General features: G+C 39.9%; 2 protein-coding genes across 2 annotated transcripts in view; both read right to left on the reverse strand.

The window, feature by feature from the left end:
* The window catches only part of LOC120566865 (protein NLRC3-like), a 40,673-nt gene extending 19,165 nt beyond the window's left edge, over window positions 1–21,508 (reverse strand). The window contains 9 exon segments of the mRNA XM_039813531.1: window positions 93–101; window positions 2,060–2,087; window positions 12,868–14,117; window positions 14,261–14,489; window positions 14,644–14,722; window positions 16,434–16,547; window positions 17,191–17,304; window positions 18,638–18,667; window positions 20,677–21,508. Of these exon segments, the coding sequence (XP_039669465.1) occupies window positions 93–101; window positions 2,060–2,087; window positions 12,868–14,117; window positions 14,261–14,489; window positions 14,644–14,722; window positions 16,434–16,547; window positions 17,191–17,304; window positions 18,638–18,645 (1,831 nt within the window). The 5' untranslated portion in view covers window positions 18,646–18,667; window positions 20,677–21,508.
* On the reverse strand, window positions 6,539–8,067 carry LOC120566866 (neoverrucotoxin subunit alpha-like). Its single transcript, XM_039813532.1, has one exon. It carries the CDS (start codon window positions 8,050–8,052, stop codon window positions 7,486–7,488), a length of 567 nt encoding a protein of 188 aa, XP_039669466.1. The 5' UTR covers window positions 8,053–8,067; the 3' UTR covers window positions 6,539–7,485.
* Window positions 21,509–22,574: the final 1,066 nt, after the last annotated feature.

The following is a 22,574-nucleotide window of genomic DNA, read 5'->3' on the forward strand; positions in this document are numbered from 1 at the left end:
AAATCTGTTTCTACTTGTAGATTTTAACCCTTGTGTTGTCTTCCCGTGGACCGTGAACTTGTTGTCCTTCCGACACTAAATTGCAAATGAACTTTTTTTGGCTATTTTTCCAACATTTCTTGACGCTTTTTGAAACGTTTTTTGATGCTTTTTTAAATACATGGTCAATAAACATAATTTAAATGACATATTACCTATATTTTTTGTTTAAAAAAACAAAAATTGTGGATTCTTTTGACTGATAGTTAAGATCAGAGGATGTTGAGTGGATCACAGTTTATTTCAAATGCTATAAAATTGAAAAAAAAAACACCCACAATTCAATGAAAGTAATCATTAATTTTACCTGCCAAGAATGTTACATGGCTTCCACACAACGTACATCCACGCATTCATGTTATTTTGGGGCAATTTGGTTCAAAGAAACTCAACACAAGGGTTAAAGACAGCAAGCTGTAGTTTCAAGTGTTTGTTATTAGAGAAATTTTGTGCTGTGGAGTCATTATCAAAGACAGGACGTCGACACATGAACAGAGAGCAGCTTATTTCTCATCAAACATTAGAGACTAAAATGATTCAAAGCTACTTACTTCTCATGAGTTGTATCACTCTGCAGCTCTGTGCTGTCTGAACCAGGTTTGTGTAGAAGAGTTTTCCGTTGATCTGAGTGGGACGATATGGTCCGTCAGGACTCAATCCTTTACTTCTTCATCAGTCCTCTGTGTCTGCTGTCACACTCAAACACTGTAATAAACCAGTCTAAACATGCAGCAGTTCAGATCAGCTATGTTCATATGACTTTATATGTTAAAGATTAACCCACAGCCGCTTCCTACTGAGACTCTGATACACTGGAACAAACCGGAGACCAAATAAAGCCCCTCCTTACTCACAACAGCAACACTCATACACTGTTATTGGCTTTATTTTACAAAAGAAGATATAAATTAACAGCAGGAAGGTTTAATATTGTTCACGTGTGAGAGATAAATAAGCATCAGTTGTTCTGGTTCATTTAAACCAGAGGAGCCAGACTGGTAGCAGACATATTTTAAATTCTATTCCAATGTGGCCAACATTTGCTACAGTTATCAGCTACTTGTACTTTCCAGAAGTATTTCCATGGTGTGCTACTTGAAGTTATTGTTGATATATTCAAATTGTGACTCTACACAACAGTGGCTTCAAATGTTTCTGCTTGATCATCCCTGTTAACAATTGATTTACTGATTTCTTTATTTGATTTTTATTTCCGTGAACTTGGCATCATTGCAAATGAGGGACTGTCCTTGATCTCTCAGAGATTTAAATAAACATTGAATGAATCCTAACAAGGGGACACAGAGGGGCGTGCATGGATCCTCAAACTATCTTGTCCAAACAACAGAATCCAGGGTACGTTCCAGATCCTTAACGTGCATCCATGTTTCCTTCACTTGCTTTCCTCCTTGCGTCTTAGTCCGTCACCCAGAGAAAGGGTTGGAGCGACGCAGAGGGGGAATAATGCGAGGAGAGAGAAAACTAGGAAATGTGTTTTGGAGGGATGAGACGTCCTTTCCTCTGAAGCTTCACAGCTGTATCAGTTGCACAGCTTCTGAGAATGCTGCTCTTTGTATCCTTGCTCATAGCGCCTCAGAGATTCCTCATTCACGAAGGACGGCCAGAACCACTTCTGGTTCAAGCAAAGAGATATCTAATAAGAGACTTGGGATCCATCACTACTCGATCAGCATCTTTAAAGTGCTCATATTATGCTTTTTGGCTTTTTCCCTTTCCTATATTGTGTTATATATCTTTCTTTGTGCATATTATAGGTTTACAAAGTGAAAAAGCCCAAAGTCCGCTGCAAAGGGACTTACCATCTCCAACAGAAAACACTGTTCACCAACAGCTCCAAACAGCTCTATTGTAGTCCAGCCTTTACTTCAGAGACAAATGTGCATCACTTTGTAACACATGTTATAATGCTCGCCTAGCTGCTAGCATGGCACGCCCTAATACTCTGCTTCTGACTGGCTAGCAGTCCTTACCTAGGTACTGAGCATGTGTGACTCCCAACAAAGATGGCACAGAAATGCGAAGCCTCACTCTGTAGCTAAAACAGAGAGCTCAACACACGGTGAAAAGAGGAGTTGCAGCAACGTGCAGTACAACATACAAACACACACACACCACGATGTCAGGACGTTGTCTCAGACCACAAAACGTCAAAATAGGCAACAACACCTTAGAAAAAAACACCAAAACGTTAAAAAAGCGACCAAAAGGAAATAAAATGCACTTAATCTGGAGCTCACATATCACAGCAGCAGTTCATGTGGACCAAACTCTAGTTCATTTTTCATTGCTTGAACACAGTTTTCAAAACTCTACACACTTATCCCATGTCTTTAACCACAACGTGCACAACACTGTAGATTTACAGCACTTTGTTCAAATGCTAACACACTGCTGTCAAAACCACAAATTCAACCACACAGTTGTTTTAGACTAGTTAGTGAACATATATGGTATTTATACAGAGAAAGCTCAGAAAGGCTTTTTTTTGTATACAAACACCAAATAAGAATGACATACGCATACAATTATACACTGTACCGTTTGAGAGAAACAGGTAAAAGAGCAAAGATACCAACATGTCCAGGTAAGATGTTTGAGGTCACATCTCAAAGCTATAAAAAAAAACATGAAAAACACTATATCTTTACAATAGTAAAACTGCGTTCTTACTGTTTGGAAGTAATGGAGGTGAAAGCAATGGAAACACCACATTCATTTGTATTTAGAGATGATGCAGACATCCAATGTGATGAAGAAAACTTGCCACATGATACTTGAGAGAGGCAGGATTAGTCTCACTATTCTTTGGTACTGTTATGTACCTTTAGTTTTTTTTCCCAGTAATTCCATAAATTACTAGAGACGAAATACAATATTGAAGCAAATTGCTGACTTTCATTACTTCTCGTTTAACTTACGTAAAATTGATATATTATAAAATCTATATCTTTTCTTTAAATACTATTATGATGTATGCCTGATGTACAAAATTATTCATAACCTTGCTCCCCCTCCTCTTCGGGGATGCGTGACCTACAACGGAAGTGCCAGAAGGACTAGAGCATCTGCCAGGGGAGATTTGGTACCGCAGTACAGAAAAACAGCCTTTGCGCAAAAAGCTTTTTCCGTCAGAGTAGTGGGGTTGTGGAATTCCCTACCTACAGACATTCGAAACCTTGATAGGTTCTCAAATTTTAAAATAAAACTTAAGTACTGGCTACTATCAGAACAGATCTGCAACCACTAACGACTGTGTTGCAAATTATCTGTTTTATATATTTTGGTTTTAAATTTTATATTTCTGGATATGTATGTATTGTGATGTTTTATGTGGTGTATTTAATGTATGTTATTTTATTTGTTTACCTGCCCAGGGACAGCAGATGTAAACTAGCTATTAGCTAATTCTGGTGCAATTACTTTTAATTGTGCATTGTCCCTGTAAAAATAAACAATAAAATGAAAAAAAATGAAATGAAATATTAAAAACTATTGAGTAATGTCAAGTCACTCAAACTGTAAAGATGAGAAAGTTTGTAATTTCTGTATTGGTGTTTGACACTTTTTTTTTGCGTGTTTTTCCCCTTCTTTGTGTTTGTAGGAGTATTTTTTTTTTTTTTTTTTTTTTTTTTTTTTTTTTGTCTTTTTTGGGTTTTGTGTTTTTTGTGTGTGTGTGTGTGTGTGTGTGTTATCTCAGTAAGGACTGTTCATAGTGTTTGGCTGCACTGAGCCTGTTTTGAGATGTGTGTTAAGAGTTGTGTTGCTTTGAATGAGTTTTGCAGGTGATGTGAACTGTTTAGCTCAAGTGACTGTTGGTAATGCATCTGTGGATGGATACCTTAGTGACTACCTTACCTATGGGCTAGGAAGCCTATAATCAGTGGGGATTTATATTTGCTAATAATATATTGGATTCATGTTAACACATTTGAAGTTTTATTTTTTTTTCTCCAAAAAATTAGCAATTATTTGGAGGCCCCCCTGCAGTGATCCCTGTTGAAGATCTCTGCAATAATGGTTAAAAAATAATAAAGGAAGGAATTAATTAATAAAGATTTATCTCATCTTCATTACCCAAATTATATCAGTTAAAGTGATTTCTGCACTAAAGCTCCTTCTTCTGTGTCTTTGTTCATATATTTCTGTTTGTGTTTAACGGGAATTGAGTCATAATTGTGTTTAGATGAGCTGATGAATTAAATCTCAGGGTTTTATTAATGTTTGGCAGTTTCTGCAGAGACCCAGGTATGTTGAACTGCAGCTCTACCTGCTGGTCAGTATCACACATGTGCACTGATTGACAGATTTTGCTTGGAATTTATTGACTTTATTCTCATTATGGCTTTATTCTTGTTATATTACAACTTTCTTTCTGAAAATATCACAACTATTTATTCTCCAAATCACAGAGAACAAAAATGGTTATTTTGTACAGAAATGTTGAACATGAGCAGACATCTTGCTGAAACAAATCTGAGCTATTTATTCGTTTCAATAACAGTTATTCTGGGGTGATTTCTAGCTCACCCCGTTAGAGCGTGCGCCCTACGTAGGCTGAGTCCTTTGCAGCGCCCAGTTTGACCAACCAACTGAGGCCCTTTGCTGCGTGTCATCTCCCTCTCTTTCTCTCCCCATTTCCTGTCAATCCACTGTCACTATTGAATAAAGGGAAAAGCCCCAAAAAATAATTAAAAATAAATAAATAAATAACAATTATTCAATCACACCATTAATACCACCAAGTGCGAAAGAAAACGAGGACATTATCAACCAGAAACATGCTGAACACAGAGGTGATTTTTGGGAATTGGTATGGGTACAGATTCTATTATTGGCAAATTATCAAAGATGTTTTATCAATATTATTAAAGTTCTGAATATGTGTATTTACAATTTGACCAAACTGACAAACAATCAAAACGGGGCACCACCCTGAACTCAGGGGCCAATAACCGAACTGTGAAACAGTCTCATCGGGTGGTTCCCTTTAAAATACAGATCTGAATTAATTTGATTAATTTATCAGGTGTATTCTAAAGAACAAAAAGGAAGGGTGAATCTGAGCGCACTGATTCTTCAACGCGATTATTACAATAGATACACAAATAATCACAAACAACTGCTATTTAAAGTATAGTAGATTGAATTTAAATTTACAATGGAATAATTCTTGAATGCATTCAACATGAAGGTAACAAATGAAGAATTACAACAAATGAAAACAAAGGAAAGGGGGGGGGGGGGGGGGGTGGGATTTGAGGATGGGAGGAAGGAAGCAAGGCTAACTGGCCAATCACTAACAGTGTGTTGGAGACAAAAAGGCAAAAAGAGATGGTGGGAAGGGGTTTTTGCGCCTTCTCGATTGGGGTGGCGCGGGGGGAGCGGCAAAAAAAAAGGGAGGGGTGTGTGTGTGTGTGTGTGTGTGTGTGTGTGTGTGTGTGTGTGTGTGTGTGTGTGTGTGTGTGTGTGTGTGTGTGTGTTTGGGTTTGGTTGGGAATGGAAGGGAGGAACTGAAGGAATTGAATGGAAGGAAAAAGACTGGACTGGCCTGGTGTGCTAACAAGGGGCGTCTACCTGGTTAACCTCTCTGGTAAACTAACAGCTGATCTGTTGCCTACAGGTCCACGCTGTGACTGTCTCATCAAAACGCGGTGCGCGTGGTTCGGCTTACTAACTAGAGTTTATCCTGCTCAGTACAGTCTAAGCTCCACCACGGGAGCTATGTAGCATTTACAGTTCACACAAGCTACAGTGATTCAAACACCAAACATCAACAATGTACAGGGATCAATACTTAAATACAGAAATAGATGGGACACAACAGTCATCGTCAGATTAATAATCAAACGCACCAGTAGCACATTATTAATCCAATCACATTAATGTCATAACACATTCGCCAGCATTATCGGTTACTACATTAATAAACACACCTCTGCCCAGACCTTAAGTTTCTTACTGTGTGTTATCGTCTGTTAGTCCGTAGATTCCTCCTAAGGTTAAACAGAACACAATCCGCCTGCCGACAGCGGTGCGTGAAAGCTTGTGGTCCCCGGGGCAGCGGGGACAAGCTAGAGTCAACTTTGAAGAAACAACGGTGTCTGTGTTGTCCGATTTCTTCTAGAGCAACGGTGTTTTCTCCTGCAGATTTGAAACACTGGTCGTGCTTCACAGAGTCCACTGGTGCTCACTAGAACTCTGAAATAGTTCACTTTTCGGGCAGTTGAAGCTATTTAACGCAGGTGCCTGCGGGCATCCTTTCAGCAACGGGGTTGAAAATGGAAGACACATGTTTCTGTGTGTCAGCAAGTTTTATAGTTCAGGATCACCGGCTAGGCTCCATGCTGTGTTTTGGGTCCAGGAACCAATGGGAGATCAGCGTTCTCGGTAGGGTGACCAGATGAAAATGGGTAAAATTCGGGACGAGACTGGAGGGGGAGTGAAGGGGGGAGGGGGGACATGAATTTCAAAACTCCGACCAACAGTCTGTCATGTCTGCGCTTTAACATCAGCAACATCTAATCCAATCACTCATTCTTGTGGCTGCCTGCGCTTAACATGAATTTCAAAACTCCACACCAAAATTACTTATTATTTTTATTCAGAAACTCAACTGTCTGTCTTGTAAACCTGAAAATACAAATAAAAAATCATTAAAATCATGAACTCAGGTGATTACAGGAGCTGGCTGCAGGACGACTCAATTAAAAACCACCATGAACAGTTTTTAATGTTCAATCAAACTACTCGAGAGTCTGCTCTTGAGACTTTGCTCTAATTTTCGGGACAATTAGGGCAGGATTCGGTATTCTGGACAACTGATTGGATTTCGGGACTGTCCTGAATTTTGCGGGATGTCCGGTCACCCTAGTTCTCGGACCTGGGGCCATTTTGTGAAGTGACACCTACGTGTGACTTGCTGGCTGCAGCTGTAAAATGTGCGGTCCTTTTTTTCAGAGGTGGATCAGACTTGGAATTTTACGTGTAGGCCAAAAATCGCTTTGTCTGTGAAGACATGTTTCCCTTTGAGAGCTCTGTTTAATATCAGGTTTAATTCTCCTTTATCTGATGGTCCCAACATGATCAATAAGTCAAAATCAAAAAGACAATAGACCAAAAGCCTTTTTGGAACATGTATGAAACAACTTTAAGTGACCCGAATGTAGAGATGGCATTGCAATACAGAACACAGGCAATGTTTGAAAAAAATATTTCTTGGTTGAGAAAATTGCAAATGGCCCGATGTTCAAGAGGCAAACATGGGAACTGTCGTTCATAACTGGACGTTTAACAGTTTTACAACAAAGTAGGAAATTATAAACATCCCGGGGTGAGACAGATTGAGTGTGTGATGGTGAACAGAGTCAACTTTGATTTCAGCAGCTGATCTAAAGTCAGCAGAGTTTCTGTCCACAGGAGAGAGTCTCAGACCTGCAGAGGACACAGAGAAACTGAGGAACCAGACCAGACCCTAAACCCAGGATAAAGAGGTTCAGTGAATGTGGTGTTGAAGGTGTGGAGGTGGATCAGTGAGTCAGAGGAGACTCTGTAGAAGGACAGAGTGCCAGCAGGACAGTCCACATACACTGCTACTCTGTTAGAGACAGAGGAGGAGGAGGGGATGGTAGATGTTGTTCTGTTATTGTGCCAGACAGAGTAACCATCATCAGAGCAGAACAGACTCCAGGACTGATCATTCCCTCCAAACCCACAGTCTTTACTGCCTCCTCTCCTTCTGATTCCTCTGTAACTCATTGATATATAAGACCTTCCTCTCCTCTCAACCTCCCAGTAACAGCGACCAGTCAGACCATCTCTACACAGCAGCTGAGGCCAGCAGTCAAACCTCTCTGGATGATCAGGATATGACTGATCCTCCTCCACACCTGTCACCTTCCTGTTGTTGTCAGACAGTTTGAGTCTTCTGCTCACTGTGTTTGTGTCCACTACCAGTTCACAGGCATCTGATGGAGAGAATAAGACACAATACATCTGCAGGTTATCATTTGTTGATTTATCAACAACTTTACTGACAATTACAGCAAGTCAATCATTTCAAACAATTTCCAAGGCAACACCACTGGTGTACAAGTGTTGCTTCAGCCCAGTCTAAAATGACTTTGAAACTCTACTATGATGACTGACTCTGACTCTACTCCATGCCTCCCTCCAACTCTCCGTCTCTCCCTGCCGCTGAGAGACAACTTCGCCACGAAGCAAGTCGATACCAGCTCAGGAAATAGACTTTTCAGTTCACGGCTGTAACATTACAACCCAGTCTCACTGCAGTTTGTGAAATGGTCACGTTATTTCATCTATTTATTCGTGTATACAGGCACATTTTTCTCTTTTATTTTTTATTTTATTATTATTTAACTAATGTATTTCAATAGAAAGCATATTTCATGATTACAGCCCAACTACGGTAGCAAGCAGTATTAAAGGGTTGATAGAATGCAAAACTGAAATTTACCTTGTCATAGTTGAAAAACGACATACATAGAACCTCAAAATCCCCTTGACACCTCTTTCCTCTGCCAATCTCACATTTTGAAACTGCCTCTGACTTGAATTTGATTTGATTTGAAATAATTTATTGTCCCCGTGGGGAAATTAGGTTGCAGCAGAAATCACATCATAAGGCATTTTAACAACATCCAACAAATAACAAAGAGAAAGACAAAAAGAAGACTGTAACATGTAGATATTATTACTCATAAACCAAGGCACTTGTATGGAAGGGGGGGGGAGAGATTGTATGGATTAAGTATGGTTCCAGACCAGCTGGATAACGATACATAAATAAATAAAGACCTTATTACCGTACAGGACCTTTGTTAACTATTAGATATATTAAGCAGTTTGATAACCTGTGGAACAAAGGAGAACTTGGATCTGTTTTTGTAAACAGAGGAGCACAGTATCGTCGTCCTGAAGGCAGCAATTCAAATGAGGGGGCAAGAGGGTGCCTCTGATTACCCACAATGCTATTTGCCTTCCTCAGTATTCTGTTTTTATATACACTTTCCATACTTGGTAATGGAATACCTGATAGTTTACTTGATGTTGTTATTATTTTCCTGATATACTTTTTCTGTACTTCAGTGGCATTGCCAAACCAACAAATAATGCCAAAGGAAAGAACACTTTCAACAAAGGCATAGTAGAACGTTTGAAGAACGCTGCTGCTGACATTAAAGGACAACAGTTTTCTTAAAAAGAACATTCTTTGTTGGGACTTAGTATTTAATCTATCAGTCAACGGGCGAATCTCAACCAAGCTAGAAGTTGATGTCAACTCCTCAACTCGTACTTATTTGGCTCTACCTTCTATCTTTGTCAAGCCCCAACATTTACATAGCCCACTGACCTGGGATCAGTTTGTCTTGTGAATCTAGGTCACACAGATCTCAGAAATGTTGTAAATTGTTCGTGTGATATTTCATTTCTAAAATCACTTCTGAGTGTCTCTGAGCGAAATTAAGTTTGAAGCCAGCGTGTACATGTCTGTAGTTTGGAGCGTTACAGTGTGAACGCTCAGCTGCTGCTGAGAAAAAAAGGAATTGTGTGTGTGTGTATGTGTGTGCAGCGCTGTCCATGTGTGCCTGTATGTGTGTGTGTGTGTGTGTGTTTTTGTGTGTGTGTGTGTGTGAGTGTGTGTGTATGTGTGTATGTGTGCTCAGCGCTATCTATGTGTGCCTGTGTGTGTATATGTCTGTGTGTCTCTGTGTGTGTATGTGTGTGTGTGTGTGTGTGTGTGCGTGTATGTGTGTGCAACCAATCAGCGCGCAGCTCATCTAAATATTCATGAGTATACCATATTTGGAAGAAAAGCTCTCATTCCAAATAGGGCCAAAACACAGGGGTGCATAAGAGCCCATAAAATAGCAACTGGGCAATTTTCAGCCCAACCAATGTTACATACCCTATTATGAGACCATAAGGAACAGTGTGAGATACCCTATAAAATCATTCTATCACCCCTTTAAAAGCCAAGAATCTGTGTAGGGAGGTTGGTTTGGGGGGTGGATGGGTCAAACAACAGGACTTTCACCCAGGAGACCGAGGATTGTGTCCTGGGTGTTGCGTTTCGTTTCCCCATTGTTGTTTTCCTAAACCCAAATGTCCCGTTGTTGTTGTCGCATGTCCCCCAAAGACCGCGGCTCGTGTCCCAGGGTGTGACGTGTGCTTTCCCCGTTCTTTTCCTAAACCCATCCTCCGTATAGATCCTTCCCATTACATGCTGAGCACCACGAAAAAAACAAGATAAAGATGTTCTTGTACACGAATCAATAGATTAAAAATTACGTGACAAACTGCTGTGAGACCACGTTGTAAATTAACGATAGCTTTACAGAAATGTAGAAATCTAGTGTAAAATACAGTTTAGTTCTCATGAATCAAACTTTAAACACACTCACACTTCCTCACACCAGGTCTCAGTCTCTGCGATCCACCATGGTCCAACCTGCAGAAAGAAACATAACAGTCATAACAGTCAAAGTCATAATCAACTTCATACACCTTCAATTAGATCCTCCATCAAACATGAACCACAGTTCATCAGTTAGTGACATAGAAACAGTGAGAGCTACTGCTGTCCATATGTCCATACCTGAGAGTGTCCAGTCTCCAGTTTGGATCCTTAAGTCCAGCTGACAGCAGCTTCACTCCTGATTCTCCTGGATGATTGTAGCTCAGGTCCAGCACTCTCAGATGGGAGGGGTTGGAGCTCAGAGCTGAGGCCAGAGAAGTGCAGCCTTCCTCTGAGATCAGACAGCCTGACAGACTAAACACACCCACACATGTTAGACGTTCACTAGTCTCACATTGCCAGCTTTATCTCCACAGCGCTGTGGAGTAAGGTCTGGCTACACCACAGATGTTTCTGGGATCAGAGAAAAAAAACTATCTGGGTTGTTGGCATTTCTTTAAACCAATCAAAATCGTCTTGGGTCGGTGCAAATGTCCGGTCTCATCGATGGTGGCTCTGCAAATTGGTATCATGAAGAAACCTTTTTGGTGGAACATTTCCCCCTCACAAAATAAAACAGCACTTGCAATACTAAATGAAGTTAACTATTAACACAATACAGTAAGGTGAGCTATTTAAATTAGCTGATGCATGGGTAAACCTCATTAGCTCTTACCAGTGTATCTGTACAGCAATCCCACCAATCAGTCCCAAAACGTCCCAGTAAGAGAGGAAATGCGCTAAAACATATTCTTTGTAAATCTTTACAATCATTCCCAGAAAGAAACAAGCAGGCCTGTCTTGTTGCACCATCCAAATTTTCTTCAAAATTTGAAATTTTCAGCACGTAATTTGCCAGCTCGAAGTCAGTTGTTTCCCGAAGAGAACAGAGTTTGAGAATGGCAACACAGAGAGCAGGAGAGGGACATCCAGTGGAACATCTGGCAATTATCCTGGACTAAACGTATACATGCTTATTGTTTAAAAAATAGCATTAGATGCATGTGGCCGGTAACATCCAATCATATTGATGCAGTACAGCACAAATATAAGAAGCTGAAACTTATCACTGTTTACTGAATATGTTCATACCAACACTGTTTGCTGCTGCAGCTCCCTCCACCACCCAAACCTCTGTGTGTGGTATTTCATGTTATTGATCAACTAAGGATTAATGTTCATGAATGTTTATTAAGGAGGGCTTCGGTAGACTGCTGCGATTCAGGATGAAGTTGAAACACAGTTGCATTATTTGGTTCGGTATGCGTTCACACTGCACTTTGTCAAGCAACCAAACACAAGGTCAAAACAGTCCTGAGTCTATTAGATAGGATATCCAAGAGTCAGGTAACCCCTTCATTACAATATTGCTGAAACATTTAATACAGGTCAGGTCCAGCCACTCAACCTAAAAAGCTTACATAAAAAGTCTATTCAATAATTAATATATTAAGAAAATATGAGCTCAGAGGAGCTGAACAGCTGAATCCTGACCTGAGATTTTCCAGTCTGCAGTGTGGACTCTTCAGTCCCGCAGAAACCAGCTTCACTCCTGAATCCTGCAGGACGTTGTTACTCAGGTCCAGCTCTTTCAGACTAGAGGACTGGGAGCTGAGAACTGAGGACAGAGCTTCACAGCTTCTCTCTGACAGGTTACAGTCACTCAGCCTGAGGAGTCAGCAATACATAAGAAAATAATTACAAACAATTTCTCTGAATAAAAACAACTACTGTATATTAAATCTGGACAGTTATGTATACACATACAGAGCTTTGTTGGAGGCTTTGACCACTGGCAGGAACCTCAGAAGACCCTCCTCTGAAGCATAGTATTTCTTCAGGTCAAAGACGTCCAGATCTTCTTCTGATGACAGTAAAATGAAGACCAGAGCTGACCACTGAGCAGGAGACAGTTTCTCTGTGGAGAGACTTCCTGAGCTAAGGTACTGTTGGATCTCCTCCATTAGAGAACGATCATTCAGTTCATTCATACAGTGGAGCAGATTGATGCTTTTCTCTGCAGACAGATTCTCACTGATCTTGTTTTTGATGTAGTCAACTGTTTCTTGATTGGTCTCTGAGTTACTTCCTGTCTGTGTCAGCAGACCTCGCAGGAGATCCTGATTGGTCTCCAGTGAAAGGCCCAGAAGAAAGCGCAGGAACAAGTCCAGGTGTCCATTTGGACTCTGTAAGGCCTTGTCCAAAGCACACTGGTAGAACTGTGTTAATTTAGGTTTTTCTCTGAAGACTTTAGACCACCACCACCACCACGGGGATGTTAATTGTTCTTCTTCCAGCAGGTTGACTCCAGAGTTGGTAAATGTCAGATGGACATGAAGAGCAGCCAGAAACTCCTGAACACTCAGATGGACAAAGCAGAACACCTTGTCCTGATACAGTCCTCTCTCCTCTTTAAAGATCTGTGTGAACAATCCTGAGTACACTGAGGCTGCTGTGATATCGATGCCACACTCTGTCAGGTCTGATTCATAGAAGATCAGGTTGCCTTTCTGCAGCTGCTCAAAAGCCAGTTTTCCCAGAGACTCAATCATCTTCCTGCTCTCTGGACTCCAATGTGGATCTGTCTCAGCTCCTTCATCATACTTGATGTTTTTCACTTTGGACTGAACCACCAGGAAATGGATGTACATCTCAGTCAGGGTCTTGGGCAGCTCTCCTCCCTCTCTGGTCTTCAATATGTCCTCCAGAACTGTAGCAGTGATCCAGCAGAAGATTGGGATGTGACACATGATGTGGAGGCTTCGTGATGTCTTGATGTGGGAGATGATTCTGCTGGCCTGCTCCTCATCTCTGAATCTCTTCCTGAAGTACTCCTCCTTCTGTGGGTCAGTGAACCCTCTGACCTCTGTTACCATGTCAACACACTGAGGAGGGATCTGACTGGCTGCTGCAGGTCGTGTGGTTATCCAGAGGCGAGCAGAGGGAAGCAGTTTCCCCTTGATGAGGTTTGTCAGCAGCACACCCACTGAGGTGGACTCTGTAACATCAGTCAGGATCTTGGTGTTGAGGAAGTCCAGAGGAAGTCGACACTCATCCAGACCGTCAAAGATGAAGACGACCGGGAACTCTTCAAACCTGCAGATTCCTGCTTCTTTGGTTTCACTAAAGAAGTGATGAACAAGTTCCACCAAGCTGTACTTTTTCTCTTTCAGCACATTCAGCTCTCTGAAGGTGAATGGAAATGTGAACTGGATGTCCTGGTTTGCTTTGCCTTCAGCCCAATCCAGAGTGAACTTCTGTGTTAAGACTGTTTTCCCGATGCCAGCCACTCCCTTTGTCATAACTGTTCTGATTTCTTCATCTCTTCCAGGTGGGGTTTTAAAGATGTCTTCTTGTCTGATTGTTGTTTCTGGTCTGTATGGTTTCCTGGATGCTGTTTCAATCTGTCTGACCTCATGTTCATCATTGACCTCTGCAGTCCCTCCCTCCATGATGTAGATCTCTGTGAACATCTGATTCAGAAGAGTTGGGTTTCCTGCTTTAGCAATCCCCTCAAACACACACTGGACCTTCTTCTGCAGGTTAGATTTTACTTTACGTTGGCACACTGCAGCACCAGTTTCTGAATAAACAAGCAACAAATGGAATCAGTGAGTGGATCCTATAGAAAATCAGAGAATATAAAGATTTTAAACAAGTTTGGCTGTATCTCCCATGTTGCCTTCATTTCCTCTTTCCATGTTAAATCTGTTAAAATCCTCTTACTGCTCTGCAGACGGTCAGCCAGCTCCTCCTGCTTTCTTCTCCTCAGGAAGTGCAGTGTGATCTTCAGAAATGCCTCTCTGCTGCTTCTCCTCTGCTCTTCATCCTCACCATCCAAAATGTCCTCATCCTCCCTCTGATTCTCTAAGCATTCTGGGTAATCTGGACTCAGAACCTTCTGGACCTTCTTCAGCTCGTTCTTCACAAAAGTGACGATGTCGTCCTCCAGCAGCTGGAACAGAAGATTATATAAATGACTCAAAGTAAAGTCATTGAAGCAAACATCAGATCCATGTTGGACAGACAACCAACTGGTCTAAAATTAGCAGCGTCAATATGATTGTGAACAGAATAGATGTAAAAGTAGTTGTTGTACATGTACAGACCATAAATATGGTGTCCAAGTGTGTTTGGTGCCGCTGGGCAGACTGACCACTGGCAACCTCTGAGCTCTCCTGGTCCACTCTGTGGAGGAATCAGGAAGAATTAACTCACATTATATTTGAACCATAAACTGAATATAGTTAAAGTTTTTCCAAAAACAACAACAGACTTTGTGTTCTGTCATGATTGATCACAATAAAAAACAGATTCAATCAACACTCTAAATTATGGAAGATTCATTTTAAATCTCATGACCAGTGATGGGATTAACGGAGTTACTAACGGCGTTACTTTTTTCAGTAACGAGTAATCTAATTGATTACTCTTCCCATCTTAATAACGCCATTACCGTTACTGCCAAAAAATGCGGCGCGTTACTATAATTGAAGCTGTTTTTTTCATTAGAGGCAAATTACTGTTCTTCCTTGGTTAATGGGCAGTGCATGAGACAAGTGCATGAATGCTTACAATTGGCTGAGGTTGAGTAAAATTTCATGGTAAGAGTTGGGAGGGTGTTCGAAAGCACGCATAGTCAGACACACAATGAACAACACAAGCGAGTCAGTCAACAAGAGACAGGTATGGCATGCCCAAATAATCCAAAAGTAGCCTTCTCTTAATGGAAGTATAGCTTTTCCCTCCAAGAAATTAAAGAAACAAATGTAATCGTGAAATGCACATTATGCCCTGGGCAAAAGTGCCTATCCATGTCGGTGTCAAGTAATTCAAACATCTATTGTGTTATTTGTATCGATCCACTATATAAACACATCTACATACATGACATTTGATTGGAGGCTAGTCTCACTTTGTCCCACAGCAACAATAAAATAGTTTAGATTTGTGTACATTGTTTCTGTTAATAATGTATTGTATTAAGTGTCCATTTCATTATAATATTCAGATTTATCATAAATAATTGAAGATGCACATGTATTTTAAGTTCCATTAAAGAGGAGGTGGAGGTGGGGTCACATTTGAGCATTTAAGAATGTACTTGAAAGTAACGCAATAGTTACTTTCTGAAGTAACTAGTTACTTTTATAATTTGTAACAGAGTAACTAATTTATTTACTTCTTGGAAAAAGTAACTAGTAACTGTAACTAATTACTTTTTAAAAGTAACTTGCCCAACACTGCTGATGACTGCTGCTGGGAACTGATAAATACTGACAATTACTGAAAATACAATGTTTTATCTACTTTCACTGGTTTTAATGGACAGCAAAAATATTTTATTGTCATTAACAAAGGCAACATGTTCACTGGTTAGCACTTCTGCCTCACAGCAAGAAGGTTCTGGGTTCAAGTCCAGGTCGTCCCAGGCCTTTCTGTGTGGAGTTTGCATGTTCTCCCTGTGTTTGCGTGGGTTTCCTCCGGGTGCTCCGGTTTCTTCCCACCATAAAGATATGCATGCTAGGCAACTAGGACTACAGTTGAAAATTAGCCGACTGGCTAACGCTGGTGCATTTACAGAAATGTTCATTAATGTGCGTTGTCCTAATCAAATAAATAAATGAACTATTAAAGCATGTTTAAAATACGGCTTGTTTTTAATGCTTATTCAATCAGCTTGGCATTACAATGGGATACAACAACTATGATAACTGGAGTCACTTCTGATGTGATACTGGCTTGTATTTGGTCAACAGCGGTTAGACCGGCCATGTCTACCTGATGCAAACAACACTGTCAATGATGTGCAGCCACTTCTGTATCTCATGACTGAGGATCAAAAAAAAAAAAAAAAACAGCAAGTCATCTGTTTTAATCAACAGTTTGAAGTTCTTACACTGGGTCAAAAGAAGGATGTCCATCTTTAAAGTCAATGTAACCATCCTTAGACTGATCACTCTTCATGGACACACAGCTGGGTACTGCAGACTTTCCTTCCTTTTTCTCAACACTGAAAGTTACAGATCATACAATATTTTTGCTTTCACTTGTTATAATGGACAATACAATTAAAAAAACACATACTAGTCTTTTAGCATATTGTTTTGTAAGTGCTCTGAGAAATAATCTACTTCTCTGCCTCCTCTTAGCATTTGTTTCAATCAACAGTTTTAAAGGTGCCCTGCCACACAAAACCGTTTTTACTTGCATTTTTTGAAATATGTGAGGTCCATATGTGTTTGTGTTATGCTGTGAATGTGAAAATGAACTGCTACCTCCTCTGTCAGCTCTAGCCACTGAGAAGAAATAAGCAGAGAAATCAAGCCAATTAAAAAAGCTGGTCAGTCTGACATCATACTGCCTGAGCTCATTACTATTCATGAGCTCGCCCAGTTAAAGGATGCTGATAGCCAGGCTCTCATTGGCTAGCTGTTGGCCAATCAGAGTCAAGCAGCTTAGCTCATTGAATATTAATGAGAACTGGCAGAAATCAAGCTGTCTTCCTGCAGGCTTTCTTTACCACGCTAGAATGGCTTGAAACAAGGTAACCAAGGAATTTTTTCCACAAAAAATGTTACAGAGTACATGGTAGAACTTCAGACATTACCACAAAGTCATGAAATACGTATGTCAGGGCACCTTTAAGTACTTACACAGGGTCAAAAGAAGGACTTCCATCTTTGAAGTTAATTAAACCACCCTTAGACCAATCACTCTTCATGGATACACAGCTGGGTACTGCAGACTTTTCTTCATTTTTGTCAACACTGAAAGTTACAGAACATACAATATTTATGCTTTCACTTGTTATAATTGACAATACAATTTAAAAAAAACACATACTAGTCTTTTAGCACATTGTTTTGTAAGTGCTCTGAGAGAAAACTACTTCTCTGCCTTCTCTTAGCTCTGTTTTCAGACTTTAGGAAATCTAAGGCCGGTTACACACTGCAGGCGTGGCGTGAGTGTGGCGTTTCTGTTGCGTGTCAGCTGCGTGGATTTTGTCTGTCTTTACACACCAGAAACGGTTCTGACGCGGCGCTGTTGCTGATTGATAACATTAAATACCATGTTAAACATAAATATATACTGATTTGATTACAGCAAAGACAACGTCGGCAGTATTGACGGCAAAATAGGCTACAGAATATTTCTGTATTGACAGGTGCAATATTAGAAAATCGATAAAAAAAAATTACATTCATATATCTTGATTTATATCAAAACCTAGAGGCTTTCAAACATCAACATGTCATTTGTTAATATGTATTTGTGTCTAAATGACATATAAACATCTTTTCCTATTCTATTTTGCCTGGAAACGCTTCCAACACGCTCGCGTCTTGTGTGAAAAATAGGCATCGGTCTTATTTCTAGCAGGCACGCGTCTCACGCCGGCAGTGTGTAAGCTCTAACCTGTTAACATGGGAGCCGAAATATAAACGGACACGCCACGCGGCTGACACGCTCGCGCGACGTGTCCAGTGTGTAACCGGCCTAACCCATGACAGGAGACTTCAGAGAGAGAGAGAGAGAGCCTTCCTATTGGCTGTTCTGCACATGCAGACAGAGAGGGAAGAAGTAGAACTGCAGGAAGAGGGCTCACCCTACTTTAAATCATGTTTTTAGCTTTCTAGCCGTTGCAGCTTTAAGTTATTAATTAACAGAGTAGAGATTATAATTTTTTTTTTCAGCTTAGACTTGAAAGTGGAGAGAAAGGGGAAATGACATGCAGCAAAGGGCTGCAGATCGGAGTCGAACCCCCAGCTGCTGCGTCGAGGAGTAAACCTCTTTACATGGGCACCTGCTCTACCAGGTGAGCTAACCAGGCACCCATTATCATTTAATATTTGACTGCACTTTGACCAACTGAGGCCTCAATAAACATATGAGCCTTCATCAAATACATGAAGTATCAAAGTCCAAATGGAACAACAGTATCAGCATTAAATCTAACGACTGAATCTGTTTTATAGATTCATAGCTTTATTACGAGTCCATTTTCATTTGAAAGAGCAGAGACACAGTCAACAGTAAAGTTATGAATATGTTGAAGGGTGAAACAGGATCAGATGTAATGTGAAGAGTTAAGTGTGATACCTTTCCATGTTGGTGGTAACCTGCAGCCACCTGAGGAAGACATACAGACACATCATTAATCATCTGTGTATCAATCGTTCTTTTAACATTCAATTGAGTTAAAAACTCTCAGATCAAAAAAGGACATTTTAAAAAAACAGGACATGGGCATAATTTGAATTTGATATTTAATTAGTCCTAATAGTGTGACCCGGTGTCCAAGGCACTCACCCCCGACAGGATCTGTATCCCCTCGCCCCGTTTTTTAAATATCCTTTTTTTTTTTCTTCGGGTCAAATTTGACCCCGTTTAAAAAAAAAAATTGTATCAAAGTATGAGACGTAAAAATAAGGGCTGGAAATGTAAAGAAATAAAAGCCTCAAAAACATCGTAAAAAGCACCCAAAAGATTGAAAAAGTGACAAAAATGTTAGAAAAAGCGATACAAATGTTGAAAAAAGTGACCTAACATTGAAAAAAAAAAAAAAAAAAAACTTTTTAAAAATGTACCTCATGAAGGTCTGAGACCGAAACGTTGTGTTTTTCTTCTAAATAAATTATTGCTTGCGTAATGGTCAGTGTGCGGGATTTTCTCAAAAAATGTACTAAAAACATTGAGATAGGGACAACAAAAGTGTTTTTTCTTAGCAAACATTAGAAACTAAAAGGATTCAAAGCTACTTACTTCTCATGAGTTTCATCACTCTGCAGCTCTGTGCTAATTTGAATTTGAATTTGATATTTAATTAGTCCTATTAGTGTGGCCCGGTGGGCATATTAAAATGTGGGGAATGGGTGTCCTCCCCCAGGGTTATTTTGAGCGTCAAAGACTTAATTTCCTGCATTCTGATACACTTTTATGCACCAATTTATGGCGGGAATACCTTTATTTGTCCTATGAGAAGGAAAACACAGATGACATACACATATATGAAAAATATAATGGAATATAAGTAAGAGGGCTTTCACATCAGGGACCTGAGCCTGGATCACAAAAGTTGACCCCAAAGCAACGAGGAAAAAATTAAATAGGCTACTTATATTTGTCTTCAATTTGCAGTGAAGGTAGAATTTTTATTTTTATTTTTATTTCACCTTTATTTTTACAGGCAAGTCATTAGGAACAGGTTCTTATTTACAATGGCGGCCTGACAAGATGCATACTTAGGGAAAGGGAAGGAGGGCTAGATAATAAATACATTAGAAATACATACAGTTTAGAAATTACATAAAATACAATTTGAAATACTACACAGAAAACAATAAACCCTTATAACGAGATAAGTGCACAGGTACATAGGTGAGTAAGAGAGGGAGAAACCATTCAAATATTTAGCTGGAAAATTATTATGTAGAGAAGCCACTGCATATGTCCGTGAACAAGGATGATATGATAGTTTTGAAGGATGAAATGGAAATTAGTTTGGATACTGGCATTAGTGTAGGCAGAGCATTTGATGTCGATGAAAGATGAGAAAAGTCTCTCTGCATGTTCTGCAGTTTTAATTTAGTTTGATGTCACATTACTCAACCCAGTATTTGTGAATACAGATATCTGAAGTGAACGTTCTGTCACAAAACTATGTTGTTAGGTATCATTGCACATTTTTAAGTGGGTATATGGAAATCCTGGAGATTTCTTAGTAGGTATACTGCGTATACCTGCGTATCACGTAGACTACACCACTGCCGGTGTCCAAGGCTCTCACCCCGACAGGATCTGTATCCCCTCGCCCCAGTATTTTAAATATCCTTTTTTTTTTAACTGAGCATAAATTGCAAAGTATGAAAAACAAACCGTTATTTGTTTTTTTGTTTCAGAATCCTGAAGAAATAAGAGAATAACAAATCGTTTTTACTTATTTTCCAATTTTGGATTCTCATTTGAATAGAAAAACGAATGATAAACGGTTAAACGTTAGTCATCAGTCTCATTTGATTTGTGTCTCATCAGGAATTAAATCTGTTTCTACTACTCTACTAAGCAAGCTGCAGTTTCAAGTGTTGAGCAGCTTGTTTCTCATCAAACATTAGAGACTAAAATGATTCAAAGCTACTTACTTCTCATGAGTTGTATCACTCTGCAGCTCTGTGCTGTCTGAACCAGGTCTGTGTAGAAGAGTTTTCTGTTGATCTGAGTGGGACGATGTGCTCCGTCAGGACTCAGTCCTCTACTTCTTCATCAGTCCTCTGTGTCTGCTGTCACACTCAAACACTGTAATGAACCAGTCTGAACATGCAGCAGTTCAGATCAGCTACTGCATGACTTTATATGTTAAAGATTAACACACAGCCGCCCTACTGCGACTCTGATACACTGGAACAACCCTAAGAACAAATAAAGCCCCTCCTTACTCACAACAGCAACACTCACAGTAACAACACTGTTATTGGCTTTATTTTACAAAAGAAGACAGGAATTAACAGTAGGAAGGTTTAATATTGTTCACGTGTTAGAGATAAAAAGCATCAGTCGTTCTGGTTCATTTAAACCAGAGGAGCCAGACTGGTAGCAGACATTTTTTAACTCTATTCCAATGTGGCCAACATTTACTACAGTTATCAGCTACTTGTACTTTCCAGAAGTATTTCCATGGTGTGCTACTTGAAGTTATTGTTGATATATTCAAATTGTGACTCTACACAACAGTGGCTTCAAATGTTTCTGCTTGATCATCGCTGTTAACAACTGATTTACCGATTTCTTTATCTGATTTTTATTTCTTTGAACTTGGTATCATTGTAAATGAGGGCCTGTCCTTGATCTCTCAGAGATTTAAATAAAGACAGAGATGATTTTTGGGAATTGGTATGAGTACAGATTCAATTATTGGCAAATTATCAAAGGCAAGGCAAGGCAAGGCAGCTTTATTTGTATAGCACATTTCAGCAACAGGGCAATTCAAAGTGCTTTACATAAAACATTAAAGAGCAGTTAGAAAACAATTTAAAACAATTTTAAAACATTAATAAACAAATTAAAACAAGAATAAAATTGATAGTGCAGTATAAGAATAAAAGTACAGTGCAGTATAAGAAATTAAAGTTAATAAAATAGATTATTTAAGGAAAAGCAACATCAAAAAGATAGGTCTTTAGCTTAGATTTAAAAGAACTGAGAGTTGCAGCGGACCTGCAGGTTTCTGGGAGTTTGTTCCAGATATGTGGAGCATAAAAACTGAACGCTGCTTCCCCCTGTTTAGTTCTGACTCTGGGGACAACAAGTAGACCCTTCCCAGACGACCTGTTCACAACAAAAGACAAAAGGACACACTACATAACGCAGTTGTGAAGCTGTGTTACGCGCTCACGTCACTATGTCGGCTGGCAAGGCCCGCTGGCCAGAATGGCATGTTTGTGTGTGTGTGTGTGTGTGTGTTTGTGTGTGAGTGTGTGTGTGTGTGTTTGGGTTAGGGTGTAAGAGAGGAAGGAGAAAACATTTTAGAGAGAAAGAAAAGACACCCTGAGTCTTGATTTTCGGGGCTCTGAAAATAAACACTGGTGTGCTAACAAGGGGACTTCTATATGGTTAACCTCTCTGATAAGCTAACAGCTGATCTGTTGCCTACAGGTCCATGGTGCCGGTTGTTCAGCTGACTAACTAGAGTTTATTCTGCTCAGTACAGTCTTATCTCCGCTATGGGAGCTGTGTAGCATTTACAGTTCACACAAGCTACAGTATTTAACACAAACATTAACAATGTACAGTGATCAATACTTTCACAGAAATAGATGGGGCACGACGGTCATCATCAGATTAATAATCAAACGCGCACCAGTAGCACATTATTAATCCAATCACATTAATGTCATAACACAATTCTCAGCATTAGCGGTTACTACATTAATAAACACACCTAGTTCTCTGCCCAGACCTTAAGCCTCTTACTGTGTGTTATCGTCTGTTAGTCCGTAGATTCTTCCAAGGTAAAACACAACGCAATCCGGCCGCTTGTCAG

This window comes from Perca fluviatilis, chromosome 10 (genome assembly GCF_010015445.1).
Source record: "Perca fluviatilis chromosome 10, GENO_Pfluv_1.0, whole genome shotgun sequence".
Lineage (NCBI taxonomy): Eukaryota > Metazoa > Chordata > Actinopteri > Perciformes > Percidae > Perca > Perca fluviatilis.